At 46.6% G+C, this 27,986-nt stretch overlaps 4 protein-coding genes across 5 annotated transcripts; 3 read left to right on the top strand and 1 right to left on the bottom strand.

Annotated features, from left to right (window-relative positions):
* The first annotated feature begins 5,079 nt into the window (after positions 1–5,079).
* On the top strand, positions 5,080–8,440 carry LOC117855092 (phosphatidylglycerophosphate phosphatase PTPMT2). The gene is made up of 6 exons (XM_034737367.2): positions 5,080–5,586; positions 6,271–6,393; positions 6,646–6,739; positions 7,406–7,488; positions 7,568–7,657; positions 7,748–8,440. The coding sequence occupies exons 1-6, from the start codon at positions 5,362–5,364 to the stop codon at positions 8,141–8,143; spliced, it is 1,011 nt and encodes a 336-aa protein (XP_034593258.1). The 5' UTR covers positions 5,080–5,361; the 3' UTR covers positions 8,144–8,440.
* Positions 8,441–8,919: 479 nt separating this feature from the next.
* LOC117855091 (endoribonuclease YBEY, chloroplastic) lies at positions 8,920–15,996 on the top strand. The gene is made up of 12 exons (XM_034737366.2): positions 8,920–9,433; positions 10,347–10,598; positions 10,689–10,784; positions 11,253–11,421; positions 11,544–11,627; positions 11,717–11,817; positions 12,449–12,541; positions 13,203–13,274; positions 13,852–13,971; positions 14,060–14,110; positions 14,569–14,757; positions 15,538–15,996. The coding sequence occupies exons 1-12, from the start codon at positions 9,029–9,031 to the stop codon at positions 15,703–15,705; spliced, it is 1,800 nt and encodes a 599-aa protein (XP_034593257.1). The 5' UTR covers positions 8,920–9,028; the 3' UTR covers positions 15,706–15,996.
* A 126-nt stretch (positions 15,997–16,122) lies between these two features.
* Positions 16,123–17,146, bottom strand: LOC117855093 (uncharacterized). The gene is made up of 2 exons (XM_034737368.2): positions 16,753–17,146; positions 16,123–16,654 (listed from the first exon to the last, which is right to left on the bottom strand). The coding sequence occupies exons 1-2, from the start codon at positions 17,004–17,006 to the stop codon at positions 16,357–16,359; spliced, it is 552 nt and encodes a 183-aa protein (XP_034593259.1). The 5' UTR covers positions 17,007–17,146; the 3' UTR covers positions 16,123–16,356.
* Positions 17,147–24,617: 7,471 nt separating this feature from the next.
* Positions 24,618–27,886, top strand: LOC117857694 (glucan endo-1,3-beta-glucosidase 13). 2 transcript variants are annotated; one of them, XM_034740512.2, is made up of 4 exons: positions 24,618–24,958; positions 25,323–26,597; positions 27,399–27,429; positions 27,519–27,886. In XM_034740512.2, exons 1-4 carry the CDS (start codon positions 24,904–24,906, stop codon positions 27,643–27,645), a joined length of 1,488 nt encoding a protein of 495 aa, XP_034596403.1. In that variant the 5' UTR covers positions 24,618–24,903; the 3' UTR covers positions 27,646–27,886. The 2 variants fall into 2 exon arrangements, with proteins under 2 accessions (XP_034596403.1, XP_034596402.1); XM_034740511.2 differs by having other exon boundaries at positions 24,619–24,958; positions 27,516–27,886.
* The last annotated feature ends 100 nt before the right edge of the window (positions 27,887–27,986 follow it).

The following is a 27,986-nucleotide window of genomic DNA, read 5'->3' on the forward strand; positions in this document are numbered from 1 at the left end:
GCGCCACCGCGGGAGCCTGCGCCGGCTATGCGCTGTCGCTGGGTGTTCCGTCGGCCATGCGGGGGAGCACCACCGCGCAGGGCCGCCGACCATCCGAAGGCGCCTGTCCTACCGATGGCGGCAGCTCTGCAGCCACGATGGGGGCGGCTCCTCCTTTTCCTCGGGCTGTTGCTCCACGCCTTGGCGCGCAGGGCCATCGACGCAGCGGCGCCGTTTCGGGCGAGGGACGTGCTGCAAGCTCTTTGCTAGAGGCAGGCAAGCAGCCACTGAAATTCCAACTCGTGGTTGTACTGAAAATAAGTCAATGGGTAAAGTCTGAAAAATTATCTGCTGCATTGAAATCCATTTTCCTGGGTACATACTTTTAGCTTGCGCCGTTCTGTGAAAATATCGCATGTCCTCAACAAGTTGCTTGGCTACCTGAGAGGAGGGGAATAAGAGGATGACAGGTGGGATCATGAGTTGGGGCAAGAATGACAATTCACCTTCAAACTTCTCAAGCTGGGGATACCTTCCCAGCCAAACACCTCCATCAGACAGCTCCAACTCCACCCAGAGCTGGCTCCGCCTGGAGTTTTGGAGCGGAGCAACTCCACCCAAAGTTGGAGCCATGCCAAACAGGACCTTAGTCCATGTCACATCGGATGTTTGCACACTAATTAGGAGTATTAAATATAGTCTAATGATAAAACTAATTGCATAAATGAGAGCTAATTCCTGATGCGAATCTATTAAGCCTAATTAGTTCATGATTAGCCCATGTGATGCTGCAGTAAACATATGCTAATTATGGATTAATTAGGCTTAATAGATTCGTTTCGCGCACATGGGCTGATAATTGACTAATTATGCTTAATAGATTCGTCTCGCGAATTAGCCCTAGTTTATATAATTAGTTTTATAATTAGTTCACGTCTAGTCCTTCTAATTAGTATTACACATCCGATGTGACTCGAATCCAGGATCCAAACACCCCCCTCGGTAAAAAAAAACACGAATCGATTGAACTGCAGCTCAGGATAATTCAGACTAGGGACCAGATAGGATGATTCGGACTTCAGACGTTACGGCCTGGTTTGGTTTCTCCTACTTATTTTTAGCACCCGTCACATCGAATGTTTAGATACTAATTAGAAGTATTAAACATAGACTATTTACAAAACTCATTACATAAGTGGAGGCTATATGGCGAGACGAATCTATTAAGCCTAATTAGTCCATGATTTGACAATGTGTTGCTACAGTAAATATTTGCTAATGATGGATTAATTAGGCTTAATAGATTCGTCTCGCCGTTTAGCCTCCACTTATGTAATGGATTTTGTAAATAGTCTACGTTTAATACTCCTAATTAGTATCTAAACATTCGATGTGACACGTGCTAAAAATAAGCAAAGGACCAAACACCCCAAGTTGCGTGATGTCGTCATGAGCGCTCGCGATGAACCGAGCGTGACGTGCGAGCGCGATTGCTGCCGTGACTCCGTGAGTCCGTGACCCGTCATCTACTCCACCACCGCCCTCCACACTCCAGGCTCCACCATTCTGCTCTCAGGCGAGGGAAAAAGATTGCCCCGCCCCCGAATGAATTAGGTTCGGCGAATCTGATCTTCCGGCGGGAGCGTTCACACGAGAGACGGGGACGCGGACGCGGACGTCCAGAAGCAGAGCGTCTGTTCCGAGTTCCAACAGGTAGCAGCTGGAGACGCCCGGTGCTGAATCGCGGCTACACATATTTTGGGGAACAGAGCCTGCGCTGTTCTGATTCTACTCCAATCATGCTAGTGCGGCATAGATTCTACTCTGATCATGCGAGTGCGTGTCCAAAACCTTGCATGGTGTCATCTGACGCACCCCAACTGTGCACGCTCTGTTTTCCTGTGGATTCCCTTTCATTCGATACTCGTGATTCAGCACCGACGCCAGTGGAGTACTGTATAACAAAAGTTTTATGCAGATTGTCTGCGCATTTGTTCATGACAACAGTAAGGCTGTAAGCTCTGTTTGGTAGGGCTTCAACTTCATCAAAAAACTCCAGCTCTAACTTCTTTGATGAAACTTTTTTGATGGAGTTGAAGCTATTTTGAAATACATTTGTTAAAACGACTTCTCCTGTATTTCATGAATGCATGGAAATATTAAATATCCAATATACCCCCGACTATGTTCTATTACATGTTACAGATGAATTTTATATTTTCTCTCAATTTCATATGAAATGAAAATATTAAAAATAAGTGCAATTATAGATTAACCATTTTTTTCTTTTGCTTTTATCTTTTTTCCTCATTTTTTCTCCCTTCCGTTTTCCCTTCTTTCTTCTCTCTTCTTTTCTCTCATTTTCCTCCTTATCCATTCTTTCCTTATCCTTTCTCCATCATTATTTAGCATAAACTTTTAAAATTAGGATGAAAAATCACCTCACAGAATTAGTAGAAACTATTTTTTCCAGCTCCCAACCTCTTAGATCATTTTAGAGAATCACTTCACAGAATCAGCAGAGAATCATTTCTATTTGAAAAACTATTTAATAAAACTTTAGATTCCATGAAGAATCAGCTACGGAAGCTCCGCCAACCGCACATGAAACGCGTGTCCACTGAAAAGCAACTGAAAACTGCGCAAAGCCACTCCCAGTGACCCAGTCCGGCAGTCCCAGTGCACCGTTGAGTCCGAGTCCCGACGCCAGCCGGTGACCTGGGCGGCACCGGCATCCGAGTCAAACGCCGTGCGCAAGTGTGATGAATGAGCCCACCCGGCCACCCCACTTCCCGGGCCCCACCATGCCATTACCACTCCCGAGGCTCAGCCGCCGCGGGCCCAACTCCCTGTTCCACTCCTATCCACCAACGGGCGGGATGCGTCCAACCGACACCGTCCAGGAGGGTCCACAGGGGGCATCTGCTTGACCCACGGTGGGGCCGGGGCGGCAGGTCGTGTTGTGCGCGGCTCGCAGGCGTCCGTCCCGCGTGACGCACGCCGCTGGCGGGTCCAATCGCGCGCGCAGCCGGGCTCGCTCGAATCCGCGGCGGGGCTTGTCCGAGCGACGGGAGCGCGGGCATCTTTCGCAGCCGTCCGATCCGGATTCGACGGCGACCGTCTGCCCTGGGGTTGGGGTCTTGGGGAGGCCGGCTCATTGGATGTTGAATATACGGCGCTGATTGGACGGGGTCCACAGGGTCAGCGGCTGAGGCGCGCCCGATGGATATCCGAAGTGTTGGCCTGTTGGGCAATAAATAAATGGGCGGTTTCACAGCTACACCCCTCGGAAAGTGATTGATGCGTGCGGTTGTCAATTAGGCGTTTTTTTGTCCGTACCCTCCAATAGTTCAAAATTGAATCTGTGCATGCTTGTGAATCTGTTCGGCAGTGATTTTTTAGGCTGCGATGCAGCTGCAGCGGCTATGGTCAGAAGCATAGCTACAGTAAAAATGCAGTCAAGCAGCTAAATAAGATTGGAAAGGAATGTTTAAGTCTGTAGGCTGTAGCTTGCAGCCGTTCACCTTGGCACGCAGCAGTAGCTGCAGCCCTAGCCATCCAAAAAAAAATAGAAGCGAACATGTACCCATGTTCATCCTAATTATAATTATCGATTTAGATTTTGTTAAAGTTATTACATATCCTCCACCGCGGACCGGCATGACGCTAAACCCGAGGTTTGATTTTACGTTTTCCGTGAGTAGAAGAACGACCTCCGCTAGTCATCCAAGTTATTGCTTGGTTCTCTCTATCGATGTACTACATGCTAATATGTTAGGGTCTGTTTTCTTCTACCTTGCTAAACTTTAGATGCTAAAGTTTAGCAACTTTGAGCTGCTAAACTGCAAAACACTCTTGCTAAAACTTGCTAAAGTGCTAAACTTTAGCAACTCAATTTTAGCAAGTTTTTGGTTGCTAAAACTTGCTAAAATGTGAGCCGGACAACATATACCCCTCATTTATTGCTTGTCTCCCCCTCCTGCGCACCTTTAATAAGGGTAGATAGGTCCTTTTACAACTCATTAAATGCCTTTTAGCAAGAGTATCCAAACAGCTTTGCTAAAGTTTAGCAAGGTATAAGAAAACAGGCCCTTATTGTTTATGCACAAATCTCAATGTTACTCTCCAATTTTCCTAGTTAACTGTTAGGTGACTAGGGTGAGGTTAACCTTACGCAGTTTGCCCCCCTTTGCCCAGGGGCGGATCTAAGATCAAAGATTGTGGAGCTCATTTTTTCCTTCTTCTTCCTCCCTCCTCTCTTTCCCTTCTTCTTTCTCCTCTTCTTCTTCTCCTCTTCACCTATGGCTAAAATTTGTTGGGGGGTTTCCATGAAATCCATGAGGTAGGGGGCTGGAGCCCCCCAACCCCCACGTTGGATTCGCCCCCTGCTTGTGCCGTAGCTTTTACACTCATCCATCCTATGCTAAGTTCCATCGTTACCTAATAGATATGTAATCATGACATCCTTCATGTCATTAAATATTAAGCAAAAGACAAGTCTATCTATTATTAGGAACATAATAAATGCTAATTTTCATGAATGCCTTGAACCATCATTGGTGAAATGGTGAATCCATAGCCAACGACATGTTCTTTTCATTATGAGATTCTTCGTTGCAACGCACGTATGTTTTGCTATTGGGATGTGAATGAGTTTATATTTGAACCATAGATAGGCCATTTTAAGTGGACTGCAGCTGAAGGGGCATATGATAAACCCCACTTGTATATCTATTTCTTTGTATTTTCAAAAGAAATCCACTTAATATCATCCTGCAGCATAGACTTAGCGCAATTAATTTGAGAGCAATTCCATAGTCATCTATGAGTGTGCAATATAAATTTTCCTTGGGGTACATTCTACCTTCTAATGATAACTATATTGAAACTTGAGACCTTCCAAAGACATGGACGCTGGACCATGAATAAAACGTTGAAAAATTGTTGTTTTTCTTCGAAAGAAATGAAGAATTGTTGTTGCACCTACCAGTCTACCATTACCCAACAAGAAATGGGCGCAATAATGCAAATACCCGAGGACCTGAGAAGGAAACGCACCCACGTTTCCGCCACCAATAAAGCCACCAACTAAAAACAGCGAGCCAGCTCTGCTTCCTTCCGATTCAGCATTTCAGCAATCTGTGCCACCTGTTTCCGCCTTCCGCTGCTGGGGTTTTAGACAAAATCACTCTTCCCATTACTCGCGTCCCCAGACCACGAGACCACGACCACGAGCAAGGCTACCCACTCCCTCCCCCCCTCGATCCGCTGATTTGTTTCACCCATCTTCCTGCCTCCACGGATCTGCTCGTCCTGGAAGGGGAGGAGGACGCTGGAGGCGTCTTGGCGGCGAGGATTTGCGAGCTGTTGTGGTAGTGGGACATGAGGATTTGCGAATTGGGAGACGGTGATGGGGGGCTGGCGGGTCAGCAGGAGCAGCAGGAGGAGGAGGTTGGGGCGAGCGGTGGCGGAGAGGTCGTAAGGCTGAAGGCGAAGCGCGCGCTAGTCGGTGCCGGCGCGAGGGTGCTGTTCTACCCGACGCTGCTCTACAACGTCCTGCGCAACCGCTTCGAGGCGGATTTCCGGTGGTGGGATCGCGTCGACCAGGTAGTCCTTTCGTTCTGCGCGGATTGTGTGGTAATTTCGGATGCTATTATAGGCTCCTGCTTTAATTTGCTTGCGAGTGGTGTGTGCTTATTGACGTGTTCCTGCGAGTTCAGTACCGTAGTGTTGGATTTGTCATGCTCAGGTAGTTGGGTGCTTTTTTTTTTTATCTTTTTTTCTCTGAAATTATATCATCTGTTTTTGGCATTTGGTTTCATGCTTTGCTCATGGTAGCACTATATCTACTCGGGGATTTGCCCTTGCTTTGTTAAACTCATGTGTGCTTAAGAATGACTTTTACTCAGCATTAGGGAAATCTAGCGCCTTATTCTCCTATCTTGGGACCAGTGGTTTCCCGTGCTTACTTGTGTCAAATGTTCCAATCTCAACCCAGTTGTAAGAAGATTGTGGGTAGTTATCCATTAACATGTATGTTAGTTTAAGCTCATCCTATAGTATTTTATTTTATTATCTTATTTGGCACCGTGGATGGATGTTCACATTCCTAGGGCCACAGAGCTCTGCCTTTTCCACTAGTAGTAGCAAAAGGAAACGTCCAGCTATGAGTACTGCGATCTGATTAGTGTTGTTAGTTGTTTCATTTTTATTTCACAGAACCTAGTATTCTAAATTTCTGATAAGTGGTGCACTCTAAAATGCCGCCTGATTTTTCCAATCTCCATCCAGTTTATTTTACTTGGCGCTGTTCCATTTCCAAGTGATGTTCCGCGTTTGAAGCAACTTGGAGTTCGAGGAGTTGTGACTTTGAATGAACCTTACGAGACTCTTGTTCCGACATCTTTATACCAGGTAACTATTCCATTGTTCGCTAGTTGTGTGACTTGGTTTGTGTTTCACATTAGATAGAGTTGCCGCATTAGAATCTTGGACTCCATTATCTACTTATTTTGAGATTTGTCACTGCCCAAGTCAAAATATTTTTGTGCTGACTTTCATGAAGTGCTATTACACCTGTGCTTTGGTTGGTTCAGATTTTAGAGCACCATTAATTGAACTGTTGTGCATATGCAGTGAGTAACAATACATGTTTTCACTTACTAGGCCCATGAGATTGAGCACCTGGTGATTCCAACAAGAGATTATCTGTTTGCACCTTCGGTCGAGGATATTTCTCAAGCCATAGATTTCATCCACCGTAAGTTATTGCCCTTCCCTTCCTTATCTTTATATGAAAAAACACACGAGGAAAAATTCATACTCTTCCTGAAACATAACCCCAGCATTGATCAGCTGTTATTCTTTTTTCCCCTGGTACCTGTGGTACGTTTTGTTATGTAATTTTTTTCTTCAAATCATAAGGAGAGCTAGACTCAAATTAGGGAGCAAAGCAGGTGGCAGTTAACTCTGATAAGGAAAGAGGGTTATATCTTGTGATCACTGGTCAACTAATGTTTAGTGAATTAGGTATCTATTGCCAACTAGATTCTGATGTAGTAGTTATGGCTACATAGAAGTCGCAGCTCTTATCTTTTAATACACAGTTCATTCCCCAACCTCAGGACTAAGGTTCTGTTAGATGTCGCTGTATCTGACATCATGCATGACAACATCATCATCATCAACAACAACAACAACAAAGCTGTTCAGTCCCAAGCACGTCTGCTAATGAAAATATTGGAACGAGACTAGCCAAGCAGCCATCACATAGTGTCTGTCATTCATTCAAATAATCTGGAATTGTATCCCACCAAAGTACATATACGAGTTTTTCTTGCCCAAAGTTCTTGATTTGTATGTGACAAACAACAATATATGTGCATCTCAAATTGGTAGATTAAATATTTAGTTGCCTATTTTTCAGGGAACGCATCACAAGGTGGTACTACCTATGTTCACTGTAAAGCTGGAAGAGGACGTAGCACCACTATTGTATTGTGCTACTTGGTAGGATGAACTTCATTTGTATTTGTACTCAGTATGCATGCTCCCAATCAGTTTTCTGATGACAATCGTCTTGTTGCAGATTAAATACAGAAGCATGACCCCTGAAGCAGCTTTGGATCATGTCCGATCCATTAGGCCTAGAGTACTTTTGGCACCATCACAGTGGCAGGTATGAAGTCTTTTTTTGTGATTGCATTCTAAGTAATTAAGACAACCTACTGGTGCTAAGATGTTTCATGACAATTGACACTATTTGCAGGTTGTTAGCACATTTGGGACTCTCGTCACTGGACAACTTCCAGTACGAAGTACAAAACTAGGCAGTTTCCTAGAAGCCATTGATGCTTGCCGCACAGACACAGAATATGATGATTACCATGCGATGGAGTTTGATTACGAAGATAGCGGCTTGCCACTTTCTCAAATTATGCTTCCTAGGCCAACCAGCCCCACTGGCTGTATCGATGCTGTCCTTATAACAGAGGCAGACCTTGAGGGCTATGATACTTATGTTCATACCAGGAAGGATGCCCTGGAAGTAGCCACTCGCAGGCCCATCATGAGGAGATTGTCCTGCCTCTTTGGTTCCCTGAAACTTAATAGCAGCAACTGTGAACCAGCTCAAAGCTGCTTCAGTGAGGTTCGCGCCTGCTAGGTTGCTTCTTTTTCCCAGTTTTCCATTTTGTGACTGAAGAGTGTATCTCTAGATAGGCGTTCAGCCAAATAGGATTGTAGAAGCTGCGGAGTTTCTTCTATAGCCATGGCAATGCCGCCACCGGGAAGAAAGTTGTGTGCACATCCATAGAGGTTCTAGTCCTTGAGTGTAGAGTTGTGAATGTGTCGATTATCCATGTTTTTCCTCGAAAACATGTGATTCATTTGCATCATTGTTTCCTTGGAATAAAAAGGCTATTCCAGCCAACGGGGGTGCAGTGACCCCCAATTCGATTGATTCTTGACAAATTTGTACCATCTGTGACCTGTGAATTCATTCTGTGTACAAGAAATTGATTTCCTTTTGTGTTAGCCAAGGCTGGAGGACTTAACGTTGTCTCATTTTGCTTTCGACTTTGCTGAAGCTATGTCGTATGTACTGCGATCCTGGTTTCCTCAATTTTTGCACAGTCCGTGACTGGGATGTATTCCGTGGAATATCCAAACGACGAAGCAACCAACGGCAACGAGCATGCCAAACAACCATCTCCAGAGTAGAAAGCGTGCCAATTGAAACCCAAATACTGAAATCTCTCTACAGACACACCGGAAGTGGAATACGTCCGAGCGTCAAGCAATGGAAAGGCGTTAGAAACTTGTGCTCCAAAGTGCACGAACGAGCACACACAGCAATCTCGGACAGCGGAAAAGGAAAACGAAAACCCCCCTGCACCGTAGGAAAACAGGTTCCGCACGAATCAAAGCCCGGAAACCAAAAGAAACCCAACAAAACCCCGCCCCCAGCCTCTCCATTCCTCCCTCTCCCTCGCTCCCGCCGCCACACACGATTGCGTTGCGGGCGCAAAGCGCGAGCCCGAGCCCGGCCATGGCGCGCATCGTGTCGCGCGCGCTCCCTTTCGCCTCGCGCCCGTCCCTGTACCTCCCGCCCCCGCCGCCGCTCTCCGGCGCGGCGCTGCTCCGTTCTGCGGCTACCGCGCCGCCGCCCCTACTACCCCCCGCGGCTGCCGCGGCACCCGCGGCCTCGCTGCTCTCCTGGCGCGGGCTCACGGCCGCCCCCGAGCCCTCGCTGGCGGCGCCGCCGCCGTTCGCGGGGCTTCTCTCTGGAATCCGCGGGTTCCGCAAGGCGCGGCGCGGGCCGGCGGCGGCGAAGCGGCCGCAGCCGCAGGATGCTGCGCCGCCGCCTCCCCCATCCCCGCCGAAGGAGAGCGAGATCGAGCTCATCGCTCGCATCGGCGTCGAGGAGGACATGCCTGACGACGCAGAAGTGCTGGTACGCATCGCGCTTTATGACCCTTCTCTGTATTCTATATAATACTGCTGGTTTGGAGGTGTCATTGTAAACACAGATAAAATTATTGCGATCGTTATATTTGGCGTACTGTGAGATGCACCATGTTTACACTGACATTGCAGAAAACTTAACTGCAAGATTGCTGCCTTGTTGTTTTGATTAATGCAGCTGTTCGTTTAAGGTAATTGACTGATTATAAATCATGTTTTGCCATTTTGAATGGGTTGTGTTTCCATATTCTGAATAAAAATAATTGGAGTGGCAGATCCTGAAAAACACGTCTGCATGAAGGGAGTACGTGTTTCAGGTAGATCAGCACCAGTCTTACTAGAGATCTCTTTCACAAAGATGCAAGTAGTTCTAGGAAAATGCAGGTTACAACTATGTACATCCTCTAGTTGGCTTGTAGTTATGGCTTTGATTTTTGTAATTGATGTGTATTGGTTACCTGAGTTAATTCATCTGCTTGTGCTATATACTGTTGAGTTCTGGTGTTATTTGGCTTTGAGTTGTTCAGTTCTTCATGGCGACGTAAGTTCAGGTATTTTTGTAATGTTGTCCATTGTTTGTTAACATGCCCTTGGTAATGCACATCCTTACAAATATCTTTACGCTAAAAGAAGGTTTGTGTTTCTGATTGTGGGTCCTAGTAATATCTCCTTGGCCCTTAATCAATACCCTGGCAAAACGTAGGTAATAGCTGGGTGTAGCTGTAGTTGATTTGTCGTTCTGGTTTTGGTTTCAGTAATGGGCAGTTGGGCACCTGTTACTTAACTTCGGCTGTCAATGTTGTGTTCTAGTGTGATATTGCTTTTTCAGTGGTCTATTTCCCTCATGGTGATGAATTGTTCAGATATGTTAGTGAAAAATCTGTCAACATGTGTTTGTGCAGAACATTGTAGAACTTCTGAAGCTAAATGTTCCAATGGCGATGAAAATTGCGCTTGATGGACTTGTGGATTCAAACTACAGCACGCGAGATACTTCAATAAGTGATGTTGGGAAGTATGATAAGGTTGAGGTTTCTGTATTGCTATGCAATGATAACTTCATTCAGAATCTTAACAAAGAATGGAGAGGCGAGGACTGCACTACTGATATGCTCTCGATGTCACAGTACATTCCAGATCTTGATGTTCCCATTGTATGTACACATACCTTGTTTAAATATTGTTATTCTCTTAAATTTACCAATGCCATCTAACTCTCTTCTACCTTATACTCTTTTATGCAGCTAATGTTAGGTGACATAGTTATATCTGTCGAGACAGCTGCAAGGCAAGCTGAGGAGAAAGGTGTTACGCTTCTTGATGAAGTGCGGGTGCTAGTGGTATGAGTCTTCCCTTTTCCCCCTTCCTGAGCTTGTTTAATTATTTCCATTTCTCACAGTTCTTTTAGGTATTGATGGTAATTCATATGTTAAGTTTTCCTTATAGGCCTCCAAGCCCTTATCCTCGTAAATTACTCCCAGTGATCCCAAAATAAATCCTTCTAGCCTTCATGCCGGTTCTCCAAATATAAGGCCATCAACGACTGCAATGCACCTTTTTTAGTTCACCTTTATTCCTACTTTAATGGGCTATAATCATGGAGTAAGCATGCCACCTACCATAGTTTTTGTGCACAAGTCCTAATGAACTTGGTATTTGGAATCAGACATAGCAGTTTATTACTGCATTGTCCAAGTGAGAACAAATATTGTCTTCCAAACTACATAACTGGACCGTCTCTTGCAACCAATGCAGCAGATGATATTCTATACAAACGGACTGTATATTGCCTCTTTTTCTTGTGTTAGGTTCGTGGCATATTACATCTTCTCGGTTTTCATCATGAGTCAAGCAATGAGGCTGCCATGGAATTGGAGAAGGAGGAGCAACTCATTTTAAAAAGTCTAAGGTGGAAAGGAAAAAGTCTAGCTAAAGGTGCTCAGGATTCAAGCAAGCCTCAAACAGTTTCATTGGATGGTATGTTCTTTTGAAATTTTTGTAGCTATTCTCCTTACCACTATCTTTAAGTTGTTATGGTAGAGAAATGATTAGCGCACTCATGACCTAATCTAGCTCTTGCTGTCTAAGAATGTTTACAGGGAAAGTGACAAGTAGTCAAAAGAGAGCTGTCACCCTAAGATTTTACAGACCGAAATTCAAATATATTTTCTGTGATATGGATGGTATATACCCTCTGCGCCTGTCACATCCTTACAGTCCTAAATGTGTTATAATTTTCATTTACTAATGGTTTTTTATCTTTGTTTACAAGGTACACTGCTCAACAGTAAAAGTCAAATCACAGCAAGGAACGCAGAAGCTCTAAGGGAAGCTAGGTCAAGAGGAGTAAACATAGTTATTGCTACAGGAAAGGTATTATATGTTCTTTGCTCTTGGTGAACTATATTATTTAAAGAGCATAGGTGTTGTCAGGTTATTTAATTATTTTAACTGAAACCATCAGATTAACTTGGTATATCCTAGTGTATCAATATGCTAAAATTGATCATCATGGAGATTAGAGCAATTAAGGCTCAGTTGTGCAATCATGCCTCTGGGAAGATTTGTGTCCTGCAATAAATTACCTAGCGCAGGTCCAGGGAAATAATCAGTAAAGTTGATTAGAGCTAAGGAACTGCCCCATTGGATGGCATACTTTTCTACAGAATTTATGTGCTGAGAAGTTGTCCACCAGCTAGTCTTTCCGTAGGAAAAACGAACATGTTGCATATTTTTTCTTTCATCAGTGATTTCATCGATATTACACAAATTTTCTTTTGGCAAAGCCAAACTCATCTAAAGTTAAATGAACTTGAACACTCCGCTAAAGTCTTGCTGGGATGGGACAAAAACAGGACATTCTAGACGTATCCTTAATGTTTGGACTAGATTTGTATGAAGCTTGAATCGACAGTTTTTTCCTGTTTATTTATTTTTTTAGCAATTTAATTAATATTTTCGATGATGCTGATGATTTTTCTGCCTCGATTCATTCTGGAAACAGGCACGTCCTGCTGTAATTGATGCTCTCAGTATGGCAGACTTATCTGGAAGAAACGGCATTGTTTCAGAATCTTCGCCTGGCGTATTCCTTCAGGTTGTTATAAAGTACAATTAGTGGAAAATGCAGTCTTTTTTATATGAGTTATCTTGAGTGATGAAAGTGCTGCACCACTAAACATCCCGATCGCTGTCAATACATTGTGTTGACTGAGAACTATGTGTGGTCTACAACATGTCTTTATTGGGACCCTTACTAAGCATATAAGGCGATAAGATCTAATAGGAGAGTGATTGAGTGATTATTGTGCACACTTCTTTACAGCATCCACCAATTGTGTAACAGATAGGAGTGATGGAAGTGAGAGAAAAATGTAGGGGAAAGAAAAGGTTGAGAAAGGACCCCAAATCATAGGTGAAGGTTTCTATTATTTATATATACTACTAATTCAAATGAAGACTGTTATTTTGGAACGAATTCACCTCCACCCCACTTCACATGGTCCATATGGGACCCAATTACGAGGCTGAGATGATACTTTGACAACAATTGGACATACAAATGTTAGACATCTGTTTGTATTCCATGATGATTTCTGCTTTCTACTCTAGTTCTTCATCCTGTGTTATGACATAGTTTATTACTCTATTGTTTTTGTCAAGAATGTAACTGTATCATCATCAGGTAAGTAGTGCATCGTTGACTATCCTCGTGAGCATTATCCCCACTCTCATCAAGTCCATACATCCAATTGTAGGGGCTGTTGGTTTATGGTTTGGAAGGGAGACAAATTTATAAAAGAAATTTGGATCAAGATGTATGTAGAGAGGTAAGCAAGTGTTCCCGTTTGAGATAAAATATGTGGACATAAGTCGTAGTATAGATGTAGAATGATTGCGGTTCTGTTGAAAATTTCATGCCTTTCGGAAGGTACCTATTTTTTTGCTTTTAGTTAACATATTTAGTTGTGGATATCTTTTTTAGAGCGGCAACAACAAAGTCTTATTGGAATTAGCAAATATTTCTGCAACTAACTGGATTGCATTTGTGCGTCACAGCTACCACAACTGGTGATGCATCTTCATATCTTTGTTTGCATACTTGTATTAGTGTCTTCTGCTATGCGAATCCAAGGAGCCTCTAGCTAACATAACAGCTTATATAGCTTAGTAACTCTTATGCCTGAGCTAATACCTGAATGCACAAGCAAAAGAACATGAAGTATTGTTTATCTGAATAAACTAATCTTACCCTCTGTCATCACTAGTTTGCAATTTTGTTTGGCGCTCCTGTATGATGTGCTTGTTATTGGTGGCATATCACTACTATTTTTCCTTAGTGTGTTAAACAACTTACAACTATTCTTCTACAATTGTGAAATTAGTGATACCATTTGCATGGTGCAGGCACTCTTATATTCTTTGGAGCACAAGATACCATTAGTAGCATTTAGCCAGGATCATTGTTATTCTATGTTTGACCACCCATTGGTCGATTCCCTCCATTACATATACCATGAACCAAAGGTATGATGGGGTTTTCAGTCCTTTCTTAATCACTCTCTGGTGGTTGTATTCTTGTGGCTTTTTAATGCAGTTGGGCATTTGTTTGCAGGCTAAAATAGTTTCATCTGTTGACCAGCTTTTAGGAACAGCTGAGATACAGGTATGTCTATTTATCAAATGATTTCCCTGAGAGTTTATTCAAATGGTTTTCCTGAATAGCTTATTGACTTTTGCACAATCCATTTAGTGTTCCTTCTCTTGAACACTACGCTTCAGAACATTTGTTTGTAGGTAATTTATAATTGGAAAATCCATGCTCAAATGACTGGCTTGTAAAGTTCTTTATATAGCTAATATGAACAGGAAAAAGGTTTCTTTGAGATGCATGGAGGAGGGTTAAGTTCCAGAAAATAATTTCATCACTTTTGCATCGAACACCAATCCATATGTTTTTAGAAACATGCTGGTTTTGAATCAATTTTTCCCCATCTTTTATACCGACAGCCACTAGTTTTTGGAACATCATTGGACACATTGCACTTTCACATGCTAGGATTTTAACAACCTGTGATGCTATGATAAGTTGCAGCTTAACAGTGTCATTTTTCTCATATTCAGAAAGTATTGTTCCTTGAAACTCCTGAGGGAATTTCGTCTGCATTGAGACCGTACTGGGCAAAGGCGATAGAGGGAAGGGCACATGTCGTTCAGGCACAACCTGACATGCTTGAACTTGTACCACCTGCGACTTCGAAGGGCAATGGTGTAGAGATTCTGCTGAACCACCTTTCCATTAGTCCAGATGAGGTATAAGCAATCTAGTTCCCTACTAATATATTTTGACGACACAAGCCAAAAGTTACTAGCCTTAGCTCAGGCAAAAGTTTAAGTAGCTGCAAAAAGGCTTCAATAGTATAAGTTTTACAGCAAAATTCTTCTAGGACAATTACATCAGTCTTACCTCTGAACTGGTTCAATAAATAATTGCAGAACAAGAAATATAGTGCTACATAATTTGTTGCAATTCACATTATGTTTTTTTTCCCAACGCTTGTAGCCATGTGATTTTGCCATTCAAATTCTGGTTATTTAAGTGTTTGCTCTCGATAAACTGTTAAATATGGGTACCAGTGAAGCAGCTGATGGTGCTTGTGGTTCAAATAGTGTCTTACTCATGGTGTGAGGATGCAGAAATATAGTGGGTTGGTCCTAGTCCATCACCAGTTCACCACCTCATTCCTCATAATCACATGTTAGCATTTTTTTTAAAAAAAAAAGGAATGGTGTCATCCTACCAAAATCATGGCATGGTTTCATTACAGACCAAAACATTTAGGTTTATGATGAGTTCTTCAAATGAAGCACCTCACTATTCACCGCAATCTTTATTTGGTTCTAATGTTTTGAGCTAGTTTTATATAGAAAAAACAACATGGTAAAACTAAATTTGGCATGGATAAAAGCTCCTTAAGCAAGCACTAAAACTATTTTAACCTATTTATTTTTTATAAAAAGGACCAACTGCAATGTAATTCGATTATCTAGTGACCGACATGCACTATTCTAATATAATTTTTGTTCTGCAAGGTAATGGCGATTGGAGATGGAGAAAATGACATAGAAATGCTGCAACTGGCTTCGTTTGGTGTTGCTCTTGCAAATGGATCTGAGAAGACTAAAGCAGTGGCAAACGTGATTGGCGCCACTAATGATGAAGATGGAGTTGCACAGGCTATTTATGAATATGTCTTCTAACAGCCAAGAAGTCACTTAGGACTGGAACTGGATTAATTTCAGCTCTTTTTGATTCCCCATTTTTCCTGGATTCAACACAGAACAAGTAGTTCCAATCACACACGATTCTGGAGTGTGATCTTACTCGGGCTAGAATTTTTGAAATTGTTAGCTGTAAGACATTTTTTTTTGTTGGCAGGCATTGAAATTCAGCTCTGCCTTCCCTTTTTCCACAAAAAAACAAGAAAAAAGGAAATTAAGCTCTGCCTACTCTTGATTGGAATATATAATCGAATTGCTATTTGTCTCAAATTTGTAATTAAGTATTCCTTTTGAACGCCACTTTGTTCCTCTTAACTTTGGCCCCAAATAACCATGTTACTCTTTATAAAAAAGACAAGTTACTTGGATCTGGTGATATAATTAAGAATTCAGATATGCAGGCAAATATGTACAGCCCTTTCTTAACCGCAGTACAGTGTAACAGTTATTTACAAGAATCGATGTCTCGTGAACAAAACGAAAGGAGATCCTCTATTGACTGCAGAGGAGGAAAACCTCTTACATCTGAGACAGGCCAATACGCTTGTCAACAAAATCCCTCAAAGAAAAAAAAAGAACAGAGCTGAAACCCTGGACAGAAACGTTTCAGACTTCAGTGATGTCTAGAGCCTACTGATGGTATCCACCCTTGTTTACAGGGATTGGGGGAGGTCTATAGAGCATGTTGTTGCTGTTGTTCCGAGACGCCAGATTTGCGCAAGAACCTCCGGAGGGCTTCTTGGCTATTCCCCTGCTGTTAGGGCCAGGCATGTGACACTCCTGCTCTTCATCTAATGCTAGATAGCTCCTCGATGGCTTGATCTTCTTGTAGGGGGTCTCTTTCTTGCGTAGATCTTCCAGGCATCTCACCTCAGACATACACGCGAACGACTGAGACTTGCCGTCGTAGAATTTGGATAGCCCTTTCCTGCAGAGGACAACACAAGGTGAGAATTTTTTCCCTTTTAAGGCGTGTAGAAGAAGCATATAGATGCAAAAGGAATAAAAAAAAATCGAGGAACTTACTTGACTGGGAGTTGTGCCATCATGGACGACAGATCGTAGAGGCTATCGGAGTTCAATCTCCGAACCGACTGCTGCGCCGGGGAGGAAGCCGCCTGCTGCATGAACTGGTGGTCCAGAGCTCCGGCGCCCTCGCCGTCCGAGAACTGGTCCTCGCCGTCCGAGTCGCCGGAGATGGAAGACGATGTCTCGAACAAATCTTCATCGTCGTATTCACGGTACACCGGGAGACCTGTAGCGCCGCTGAATCCGCCCATGCTTTCGACTTGGGGAGATTTCTTGGCCCCAAGAAAACTGCGAGAACAAGTTATGTGTGGTGTTTTGGAATTTGGATGGATGGATATATTCTTCCTCAGCTCCTCTTGCTTCCTCTCTTTCACGACCTTTGCAAGTGCTGAAGAGAAGGGGTATATATATATAGACATATCCAAAGCTCTAGCCGATAGCTGGAAGGGGATAATGCTAGGAGCCTTCTTCCAAAAATTCAAACACGGCGTAGTGCGCTTTGACTAGTATAATGCCTGCCATTTGCATTAGTGACATCACCATCTTTCTGCGTCTACATGGCTAATTGTTAGGTTTTTCTAGGACACTGACATGGACCCACCCATGCATGGTTTTAGGTTTCTTCCCAGAATAAAAAAAGGAGGAGTATTTAGAAAAAAGAGTGTGAAAGTTGGTTGGCCACTTCCACATGCCTTTGCCAGATTCTGCAGCTGGTGCCCCCCTGATCTGATCTTATCTTCTCAGTTTGCTGAATGTGACCAGGATTTGTTCGCATATCTCCTTGGCAGGTTGGGCGTGAGCCTGACATGTGGACCACCAATGTTGTGGTGGAGGTGATGCCCCATCGGGCTGATTGTTTATGCCGGAGCCGAGGGACACGCGGCGCACCTTTGTTGGCTTGTCATCGTCTTTTCTTTTTCCTTGGTCGCAGGCTAAAGTCGGTGGGGGTGGTCGGGGTACTAGATTGCAGATTTTTCACGGAACCATTTTTGGATATCGTGTCATCTGGGGAAATCATATCGTGATGTTTTTACCCTGATACAAGCTGCCTGAGAAAGGGGGATTTGCATGTTGGTAATGTAGTAGTAATGGCAATCCTGCTTTATATTGATCATAGTCATACAACCACATCAGTCCCTAATTAGCGCCAGGTAATCCTCCAGCTGTCTCCTAGTTTGGAACAGGAGCCCTGTGTACCAAGTTACCAACAGTATGTGTCGAAAACCAGCAGGAATTCGGAGGTTGGCTGCAAATTTACGTAAACTAGACCACATCCCTTAGCTTGCAAGTGTCAATTCTACACTCTGGTGCTGAACCATTTGATTCCCACTCGCCGTGTCGTCTCGGACAAAACGTACAGGAGCAAAAGGTAGAATCCATGGACCAAATAAGAGTAGTAGGTGATGAGTAAACACGTGTATGGTTTTCCGCATCACAACTGTGTTTGCAACTCTATATGGTTGTCCATTCCTTGGCTTCCACTGCAAGGGAGTAAAAGTGAAAAGTAAACATCGATCGAGTATGCCTGGCTCAAAACATAACCCGCAGGTCACCTACAAAAATAACCTTGCTGATTTCCCTAAAAGTGCACATGACAATGCTGCATCTTGGCACCATTTCTAGGAGTGTCACGGCATTGTTTTTTTCAGTCCGCCTGTACTGTGCTAGCGTTGTTTAAGACCTGAAAATTGTTGGTTAGGGTCGATGGGCACTACCAGGAAGGAACTCGCCCTAGCCTGATGAGCTCCGGAGAACCGGACGCGGACACCCGTCGCGCGATCCAGCTACGAGCCAGGCGCATGTTCAGTGAACGGAACCAATGCAACAACAACACCTCACACGTCTTCTGCCACCACCAGCAACGCGAGCACACCGTATACCAGATAATGCAATTTTTAAGCAGGTGTGAACAAGTTGTCAGTGGACACATGGCAGGAGCAGCGTTTCCGGGGACACGGCCACAGGTCGGGCGGACCAACGAAAACCGGCCGGCCGGCGACAGCCGCTCGTGTCCGCATGTGTTGCCGGCCGCTCGGCCCGCCCGGCTGCGAGATGGTGTTTCCCAACGTGGCTTCAAGTCCCGTCGACGCAGACATCCATATGCTCATGTTTTCGATCCCTCGAGCCAGTTAATTACGCACCCTAATTCGAACACAAAGTTATGTGCTTTTCGCCTAAAAAATTCTAGGTGCTCGGACACTAAGTTTGTGTGTGGTTTTCGTCTAAATTTAATAATTCCGGTGCTTTTTCGGAGGGGTCAAAGGGGGTGGCTGGCTGGCTGCTAAGAATCGGTGCTTCGGATCGTGCTGCTCTAATCCTTATCCAGGCCCGGACTTATTCGACATGCTCAAAAATTCTCTTCCAAAGTTGTTCCCGGGATGGTCCACCTGCCTCACTCCGGAGACCTGTTGGAAACTTATTAATACTAGGTATAGGTCTTTTCTCTCTCTCTCTATCTTTTCGAACCATTCAAACACGTTTGGATATATTCCGAGCAAGCTCGACGAGTATTGACTCTTCCGGTTGGCTCCCCTCTGCTGTGCGCCTGGACTGCGACACAGGCAGCAGCCAGGTGATCCACTTTTTTGTTTCCCCTGGCGATTTTATGTGCGTTCAAACGCTGAAACGCGTCGACGACGGAGCCAGGCGTTCCCTTCTGACCAGTCTAGCTCGTGCGCGGAACGTGGAACGCTACCACCCCCGTTTTATCCACCCATCATCCACAGGAGACGACGACCTCATCTGGATCGGAGCCGTCACGACCGGAGCCATCACCCAAAAGGCACGCCCACGCTAGCTAGCATGAGCCGATAAGGGTGCCCCGGGGGACGGATGATGGGAATAGAATGCGATCGCGCGGGGATCCCGGCGACAGCGACCGGCCACGATACGATCGCAGCGGCGCGCGCGCGGCGCCCCAGAGAAAAATCATGTGCGGCGGGCCAGGTTCCCGCAGCGTTCCTCGGGTGGACCACGCGTGGACTGCCTGCCTGCCCCCGGGCTCGCACTCCGCGGTCCGCGCCAGGCCGCGGGAACGTGGCCGGCGCGGGCGGCCGGAGAGCCTAGCAGAGCGGGGGGCGCGGCGGGGGCATGTGAAACCCGCGATCCGTCCACGGATACGCGTCCGCGTCGCGTCGCTGTCGCGGTGATATTTTTCCTTTCTTTTCCCCGGCGCCCCCACCGCCGCCGCCTGCTCGCCGCGCGCGTCCCGCCTCAGCCTGCCGGTTTGGACGGATCGTGGATGGGTGCCGGGCGCGGGCGGGATGCGTCTGGAAACACGCCCAGCCCATGCCCCGGACGCGCCGCGCGGGGCGCCCGGCCACAGCCGGCTTGGCCGCCTGGGGAAACCTGCCGTTTCACGAGCGCGGGCGGCGGCGTCCCTTGGCGAGCCGGATTGTTTTTTTTTTCTCCTCTGTCCGAACTCTGATGGAGCTGGGGGCATGCGTGGAGGGTCGGCAGCCTGGGGAAAACGAGAACGAAAAATCCAGAGCTGTCTGGAGGTTTCTTGGTGATTTATCGACTGGGGAGATCGCATCCAATGGAGGCTTGGTGTACGGAGCAGCTTGTACTTCTCCAGCCATGGACGGCTCCGGATTGGACGGACGACCTGTAAAATCTCTGCAGGCTGCAGCCCTGAGCTCTCATTTTCAGCGTTGCTATCGTGGGAGCCTGCTCAACGATATAGTGGACCGGCACTTTGGAATAAACCAAAGGGGACGAAAATGACGAGAAAAGGCGCGTAGGTCCGGGCGCCCGCCCGGCAGATGGATGCCGAGGTATATCCGATCCGGCTTTTGCATTATATCCATGCAACGTGTAGCTCTCTGGTACATGAGCGAGCGCCATGCATATCCTGTGAACGAGTGAAGGAATCAGCCGTCTTTCTGGAGAAGAACCTGCTCGCGGCCTCGTCGGGTGTCGCTCCGAGTAATAGTATGCTGCGAGCTAGCTGCGTACGTGGTAGGCTACTCCCTCGCTTAGTGTCTCGCATGACGCTGACGCCTTTGCTCGAACCTAACATTTGAAAAATCGTCGATGGTCTGGTCGAATGCCAAGTCGTGCTTAGCTTCGTGCCGGCCGGCCGGAGTCAGAGCTGTGTAGTAGCTGCTGTTCTTGAACCCCGGGGTAACGGCATGTCTGAATCTACGCGACACGACGAAAACGTCGCGGACTTGAGCTCCTCTCATCCAGCGAACGAAGGATCCAGGAGGCAACGTGTGCAAGAATGAAGATCGTCACGAAACTGGAGTGAAAACCAACTAAAACAGTACCAAAAAAAAAAACCCCACTAAAACCAAAGGCACAGCTAGCTGCTCCTTGTTCGCCCTGCTACTGCAAAAACGCTCAGAAGCTTCCTCCATCCGGGTACCGTCACGGTGCGTCGTTGGCTCGTTGCCAATACAATACGGCAATACGCGACGTCAGGCTTCGAATTGCGTATGGGTACGTTGCCCACGTACAGGCCCTGGTTCAGGCAAGTGGCGGCGGCGGCGGTTCCAACGGACGGCCGTGAAGAAGTCAGCCAGGACGGGCAGGTGGGCGTATGATCGGCAGTTCCGCAGCCAACGAGCATGGCAGAGATCGGTTGGGGGGCGGACGGAGCGAATCCAGATTTGGATTTGATTGGGATGCAGGGGAGGGGAAGGTGGCGAGCGGCCGACCGGCCGGGCGGCTGAGGGGGTTGGAAGCTGGAACGCACGACGACGCGGCACAAGTAGCGGGCGAGCTGGGCCGCCGTTGTGTATGTTTTATCGCGTGGACGGCTGTAGTTCGGCTGGACTGGATAAGGAGAGTTGGCTATTCCAATCCAGACCATGATTAGGTCATACGGAGTGGTTCGGCAGATTGGTAGCCTGACCATGCCTGATGAGTGATGGCCGGGAGAATTCAAGTGTAGCGAGAGATGTGTGTGGCTAACTGCCTAACAAGAATTGCAACAGAAGATGTGAAGACAGGGGCGGTGGACGGAACAAACACCGAACAAGGCTACCGAATTTGCAGTTCTTTATCTTACTTTCTTCAGTAGCAACTTCAGATGGTTCAGTAGAACTGAGAAGTGAGAACTGAGTGAGAAGCGAGGAGGCCTGCCGGCATGGGCCGGTATTATCTCGTGGGAGCGCACAGGCTAGGCCCACTATATTAATTCAGTCCATTCACAGTAAAAAAAAACTCAGCTCCACTTCCAAACAGTGCTGGGCCGCAGCCCATGCTCTGACCAGTTCTCCGCGGATCGGAGCTCGCCCTTCTTTTCTCTGCTCCTCGGCTAACTCCACTTTATCGGCTTTCTAGATGAGTATGGAGTAGTAGCACAGGGCTTTTGATGTAAACTATGATATGTGCAAACGTACTATTACCCTTGGACTTGTGTAATCGGCAGACTCATGTAACTAACCACCAGACAGCATTTTAGAAAAGATAACTGCGCATCACTTCTTGAGTTCTTGTGCAAAATGAGCAAATCTCACGCTTCTGGATCTTCGACGTGATGGGCATGAGCATGGAATGGAGCTATACTATGTGTAGATACTGAAACCAGGGTAGGACCGTAGGAATGTATAATAGTACTATAGGAGCATGGAACACGGGCACTTTCCCATTTTGAATCTTCCGGGTGGTTAACGAATCGCTACTCCAAAAATGTGAGTACAATTCGTACTAGGAAAAAGAAAAAATAGCTCTGCGACTGCGAGCACTCCAATTCGTTGGCAGTGGCACGGAGTTCCACCGCTTGCATTCCCGACGATCGGAAAACGTGAGCAAGAAAAGGAAGAGAAATGCAAAGGCGCAACGCAACAAGCCAGGAGAGAGAGCCCGGCAGCCAGCTTTACCGACGTGGAGCCCACAGCGTGCCGGTGTGGAATGGACTGGGCATACCGATGCGACCTGTCGTTGTCGTCATTGCCTCGGTAACCGGTCTGGTGTTATTCACCGGACGTAGTTCCTCCGACGTCAGAATTTTCACTGACGTGTGGGCGCCCGATTCAGGGCGCCCCACTCGTCAACGAGAGCCAGTACTGTTACTCCGACGTCGGAGTATATCCCGTCGCGTTTCCTGCCCTTACCCTCTTTGTCGGGCCGGCCCCTCTCCGTGTTGGAGACAGATACTGGGCTGCTACGTGGGCCGAGTACGTACGCTACGGTCTTCGACACGCCGATGTCTCTTTGTGCCCACGTTCGACTTACGCAAAAAGCATGCAAAATTCATCGTGTCGAAAAAAAGCCAGGCGAGAACGAAGCAGCGGCGACCGCGCTGAGCTTAAAGCTATGAGCTCTTTGCTTACGCAAAGCATCCTCGAACACAATTTTTTTCCATGGCTCAAAGCCCGAGCATAGTTTGTTTTTGGAGAAAAGGACAAAATATGGGTCCTCCATCCTTTTTATTTCCTACTATGTCTATAGTACGCTCCTTCATCTTTCACCTTCTGTCGTCTCGGTTCACTCCAGTAAAAACTGCATTTTACACCTGCACTCATATTGGGCCTTGTTTAGTTTCCAAATTGGAGGTGGTAAAATTTACATTTTACCATAAATACGCAACTGTAGTATTTCATTTGTATTTATGAATTATTGTCCAAACATTGACTAATTAAGCTTAAAAGATTCGTCTCGTAAAGTACAACAAAACTGTGCAATTAGTTTTTGATTTCGTCTACATTTAGTACTCCATGCATGTACCGTAAATTTGATGTGATGGAAAATTTTCTTTTTCATAGTGCTAAAGTTAGGAAAAGAGGAACTAAACAAGGCCTTGTTCGAGCAGCATCTCAGGAGGGTAGGCTACTAAGGCTTTGGCTCTGCATGTTTTTTGACCTGTTTGGGAGCACTCCACTCCAGAAAAATCAGCTCCACTTTCCTAGCTCCACTCCACCAACTCCAAAAAAACATGGAGCTGCTGCACGTGTTTGGCTAATGGCAGTGCTCCAGCTCCAAAAACATTAGCACTTGTTGTGAATGGTCTATTATACCCATATGAATGGGTCCCACTTGTCAGTCTCCTTTCTTCTCTTTTCTTCTCCTTCTCCTTTCTTCTCCCGAGGTGCAGGGGCGGCGGGCGAGTGGCGCGGGGCGCGGCGGGCGGCAGGCCGGGGCGCGGCAGGCAGCACAACGCGCGGCGGGCGGCGAGCGGCGGGTGGGCGGGTGCGGCGGGCAGCACGACGCGCGGCGGGCGGGCGGGCGCGGGCGCGGCAGGCCGGGGCGGCGTGGCGAGCGGCGGGCGGGCGCCGGGTGGGCGGCGCGGGGCGCAGGGCGGCAGGCCGGGGCGGCGGGCGGGCGTGGCAGGGGCGGGCGTGCGCCGGCAGGCGGCGCGGCGGCGGCCAAGCGGGCGGCGCGGCAGCGGCTCGGTGGAAGGCAGGGGTGGCACGGTGCGACGGGAGCCTTTTTTTTGTTTCGCGAACCGGTAACCTATGTAACGAGTGGCAATGGTGGGTAAATACCCACCAACTCCACAAGGAGGTCTGTAAAGGGGGTTTTTGGAGCACCTCTTGAGGTACTCCACAAAAAACGTGTATCTACCCCCCTGCTCCACCTTTTTCCTGGAGCCGGAGTTGCTGGAGCTAGACGCGTTTGGCTGCGAAATTTTCGAAGTTGGTGGAGTGGATCAGTTTTTCGTGGAGTGGAGTGCTCCCAAACACCTACAACATGTCCTCGCGTAAAGTCATTTTTTACAGGGTTCAGGATAGCATCATGCCAACTGACATGTGGGTCCGCATGTGTCAATGTGGTCCTGGTCCACGCGAGAGCCTCCCTACCAGCAGACATTCCTGGCTCCCCCGTTTTCTACTCCTCGGCCTTCCGTTTCTGTTCTGTTCCGGACGTGAACCGGCCTTGTTTAAACGCCCTCAACCCCATTTCATAACCCCCCGCCTCGCGTCCGCGCCCGCAACAGCCGTCACGCAATTCACTCCACCCCACTGTGCTCTGGCTCTGCTTCACAGCCTCACAGGCAAGCACAGCAGTGGCTCAGCCAGCGGCTGCGCCCGTCAGCCGTGCCTGTATCGTCTTTGTCCTCACCCCCTCCTCCTCGATTCCTCGTCCTCTCTCCCCAACGGACGGCAAAGGCCGCAGCCTTGCAGCCATCATCGCATTGCTGTCTTGAGCGCACCGAGGCGGGAAGCGGCGGCGGTACTGGAGCTTGGCGCTCGGTCGGCAATGGCGGGGCGGCTTGTGCTGGCGCTCCCTGTGCTCCTCTTCTTGCTGCTTGTTGGTGAGTCGCTGCTACCTCGTCGTTCTTGACTGTTACGATTCTTCAGTTGCTCGCTTTTGAGTATTGTTGGCAATGTGTGGGCCGGGAGATGCCTTGCTTGCTTGAGGAGGACACGATTCGATTCTTCTTGCTATTTGGTCTGGATATTGTGCGGCATGTTCTTAGCATTTTGGGGGAGATGTTCCGTTTGTATTGCGCCATTTTAATCTATCCTTATACTATGTTTATTTCTTTCCATCAAAAATCAAGAACCAAAGATTGATCACTGTATTTGGGAAAGGGAAAAGGAACTTTCGAAGCCAAATCACTGCATTGTCCTCTGTTTGCATTCGTGGTAATCTGAACAGCGCATCCGCAATTGCAGGGCATTGTCGGGGCGGCAAGATTGGCATCTGCTACGGCCGCAACGCCGACGACCTGCCGGGGCCGGATAAGGTGGCGCAGCTCATCCAGCAGCAGTCCATCAAGTACGTGCGCATCTACGACACCAACATCGACGTCATCAAGGCCTTCGCCAACACCGGCGTCGAGCTCATGGTCGGCGTCCCCAACTCCGACCTCCTCGCCTTCGCGCAGTACCAGTCCAACGTCGACACCTGGCTCAAGAACAGCATCCTCCCCTACTACCCGGCCACCATGATCACCTACATCACCGTCGGCGCCGAGGTCACCGAGAGCCCCGTCAACGTCTCCGGGCTCGTCGTGCCCGCAATGCGAAATGTGCACACCGCACTCAAGAAGGCCGGCCTGCACAAGAAGATCACCATCTCCAGCACGCACTCTCTCGGGATACTGTCCCGGTCCTTCCCGCCGTCAGCAGGGGCGTTCAACAGCAGCTATGCCCACTTCTTGAAGCCTTTGCTGGAGTTCCTTGTGGAGAACCAGGCACCATTTATGGTGGATCTATACCCCTACTATGCGTACCAGAACTCGCCCAGCAATGTGTCCCTCAACTATGCTCTGTTCTCGCCGCAGTCTCAGGATGTGATTGACCCAAACACTGGACTGGTTTACTCTAACATGTTCGATGCCCAGGTTGATTCCATCTTCTTTGCGCTCATGGCTCTGAACTTCAAGACTCTGAAGATCATGGTCACTGAGTCAGGCTGGCCAAACAAAGGGGCAGCCAAGGAGACAGGAGCCACTCCAGACAATGCTCAGACTTACAATACCAATTTGATACGTCATGTTGTTAATGACAGCGGCACACCGGCAAAACCAGGAGAAGAAATTGATGTCTACATATTCTCATTGTTCAATGAGAACCGGAAACCTGGCATTGAGTCGGAGAGGAACTGGGGACTGTTTTTCCCTGATCAGAGCTCCATCTACAGCCTTGATTGGACTGGCCGAGGCAATGTGGATGTTATGACTGGAGCAAACATTACAAGTGCAAATGGGACCTGGTGTATTGCTTCAGCTAATGCATCAGAAACAGATCTGCAGAATGCTCTCAACTGGGCATGTGGTCCAGGAAACGTCGATTGCTCTGCTATTCAGCCAAGCCAACCCTGCTATCAGCCGGACACTTTGGCTTCCCATGCTTCATATGCATTCAATAGCTATTACCAGCAAAACGGAGCCAACGTTGTGGCTTGTGACTTTGGTGGTGCCGGAATACGAACAACAAAAGATCCAAGTAAGCATCCCATACTTTTTACAGTTATGATGATGATGATGATGATGATGATGATGCCATGCACGGTAGTTGAATTCTGATTTTGGTATTAATGTATACAAGAGTATAGTTCTTTAAATGATGTTGCATTACTAGATATGCTACTCAGATAGTCACATGGTATGATGCTTGTGTTTTCTAGTAGCTAATTTCATGTTCATGATGTGCCTGTTGCGTTAGGGCTACTGCCTACTGATATGTATGTGAGATAGCCTAAGTGCACCCAATTGTGAGTTTGCGTCCTCAACTCGTGGTTTTCTGTTTTTCTCGTTTATTGCATCTTGCACGTATTATTGTAATTCTGAATATAGGCATGAGCACTGTTAGTTCCCATTGATTCCTTATGATGTAGCAAGTATGTTATAAAATAAGATGGCTCCCATAGTTTAACTCTTCAAGTGTTGAAAAGAATTGGAATGTAACTGATAATAATGGTATAATTTTCTATCTATCTTAACTTCCAGTAGTTGAATCGGAGCCTTAAATTGTTCAACTTATGCTCTGATCATGCATATAAAATAATGAAAATTTTGATGATAGAATGTTGCAATATGAATATCAGTATAGCCTATTGATTGGCATGTCGCTGGTGTGTATAATGCTAGAAAATGCTGTCTTTAACTAGTCTTCTAGAGATTATTGTGTGCTCCTTCAATAACTAGTCTTCATTTTACGTAATGCCATACAAGGCCTAATGCATGTTCCTTTTTTTATCAGTTCAATAATAAGCTTGTCATGCTTTATGTATTGCTTGCTTTGCAGGTTATGACACCTGTGTCTATTTGGCTGCCGGGTAAGAAAAAAAAAACATTTCTTCTTTCTAGTTTGAGTAATAATTCCAGTAAAGTCTACTAACACTTTCTTTCTTCTTTCATGAAGCAGTAAGATGAGCACGATGAATTCAACATCTCTTCCAGCTCGTAGCGGCTCCAGTCCAAACCCATCGGCCAAATGCGTCACCTCCTTGCTCTTCATGCTGGCTGTTGCGGTTGCTGCAGTTATGCTGTGATCTATGGAGAACACCCCAGCTATCCTCTTGAAATGTTAGATGGAAGGCGAATCGCCTAATGCTGGTAACGAGCGATGTTCCGTTTTGCCATGAGTAGTAGTGGACTAGTAGTAGAGACTAGAGAGGCGTATTATGCGGTAGTAGGAATTCTCTGGTCAGTTAAGATGTACATCGTCGCGCGGAGCCGCAGACAATATATATCAGCTGGCTGTTAAGAACTTGAAAATCCTCTTCTGGTGCCTCTGAGTTTTCATCCTCGGTACATTTTGCATCAACGGTAAACTTCGCTGAACTAAGATTGCATGAATGATGATTTCTGAAGTAGGTGCTGACGTCCTGTG

Source organism: Setaria viridis, chromosome 5 (genome assembly GCF_005286985.2).
Source record: "Setaria viridis chromosome 5, Setaria_viridis_v4.0, whole genome shotgun sequence".
In the NCBI taxonomy this organism is placed as follows: domain Eukaryota; kingdom Viridiplantae; phylum Streptophyta; class Magnoliopsida; order Poales; family Poaceae; genus Setaria; species Setaria viridis.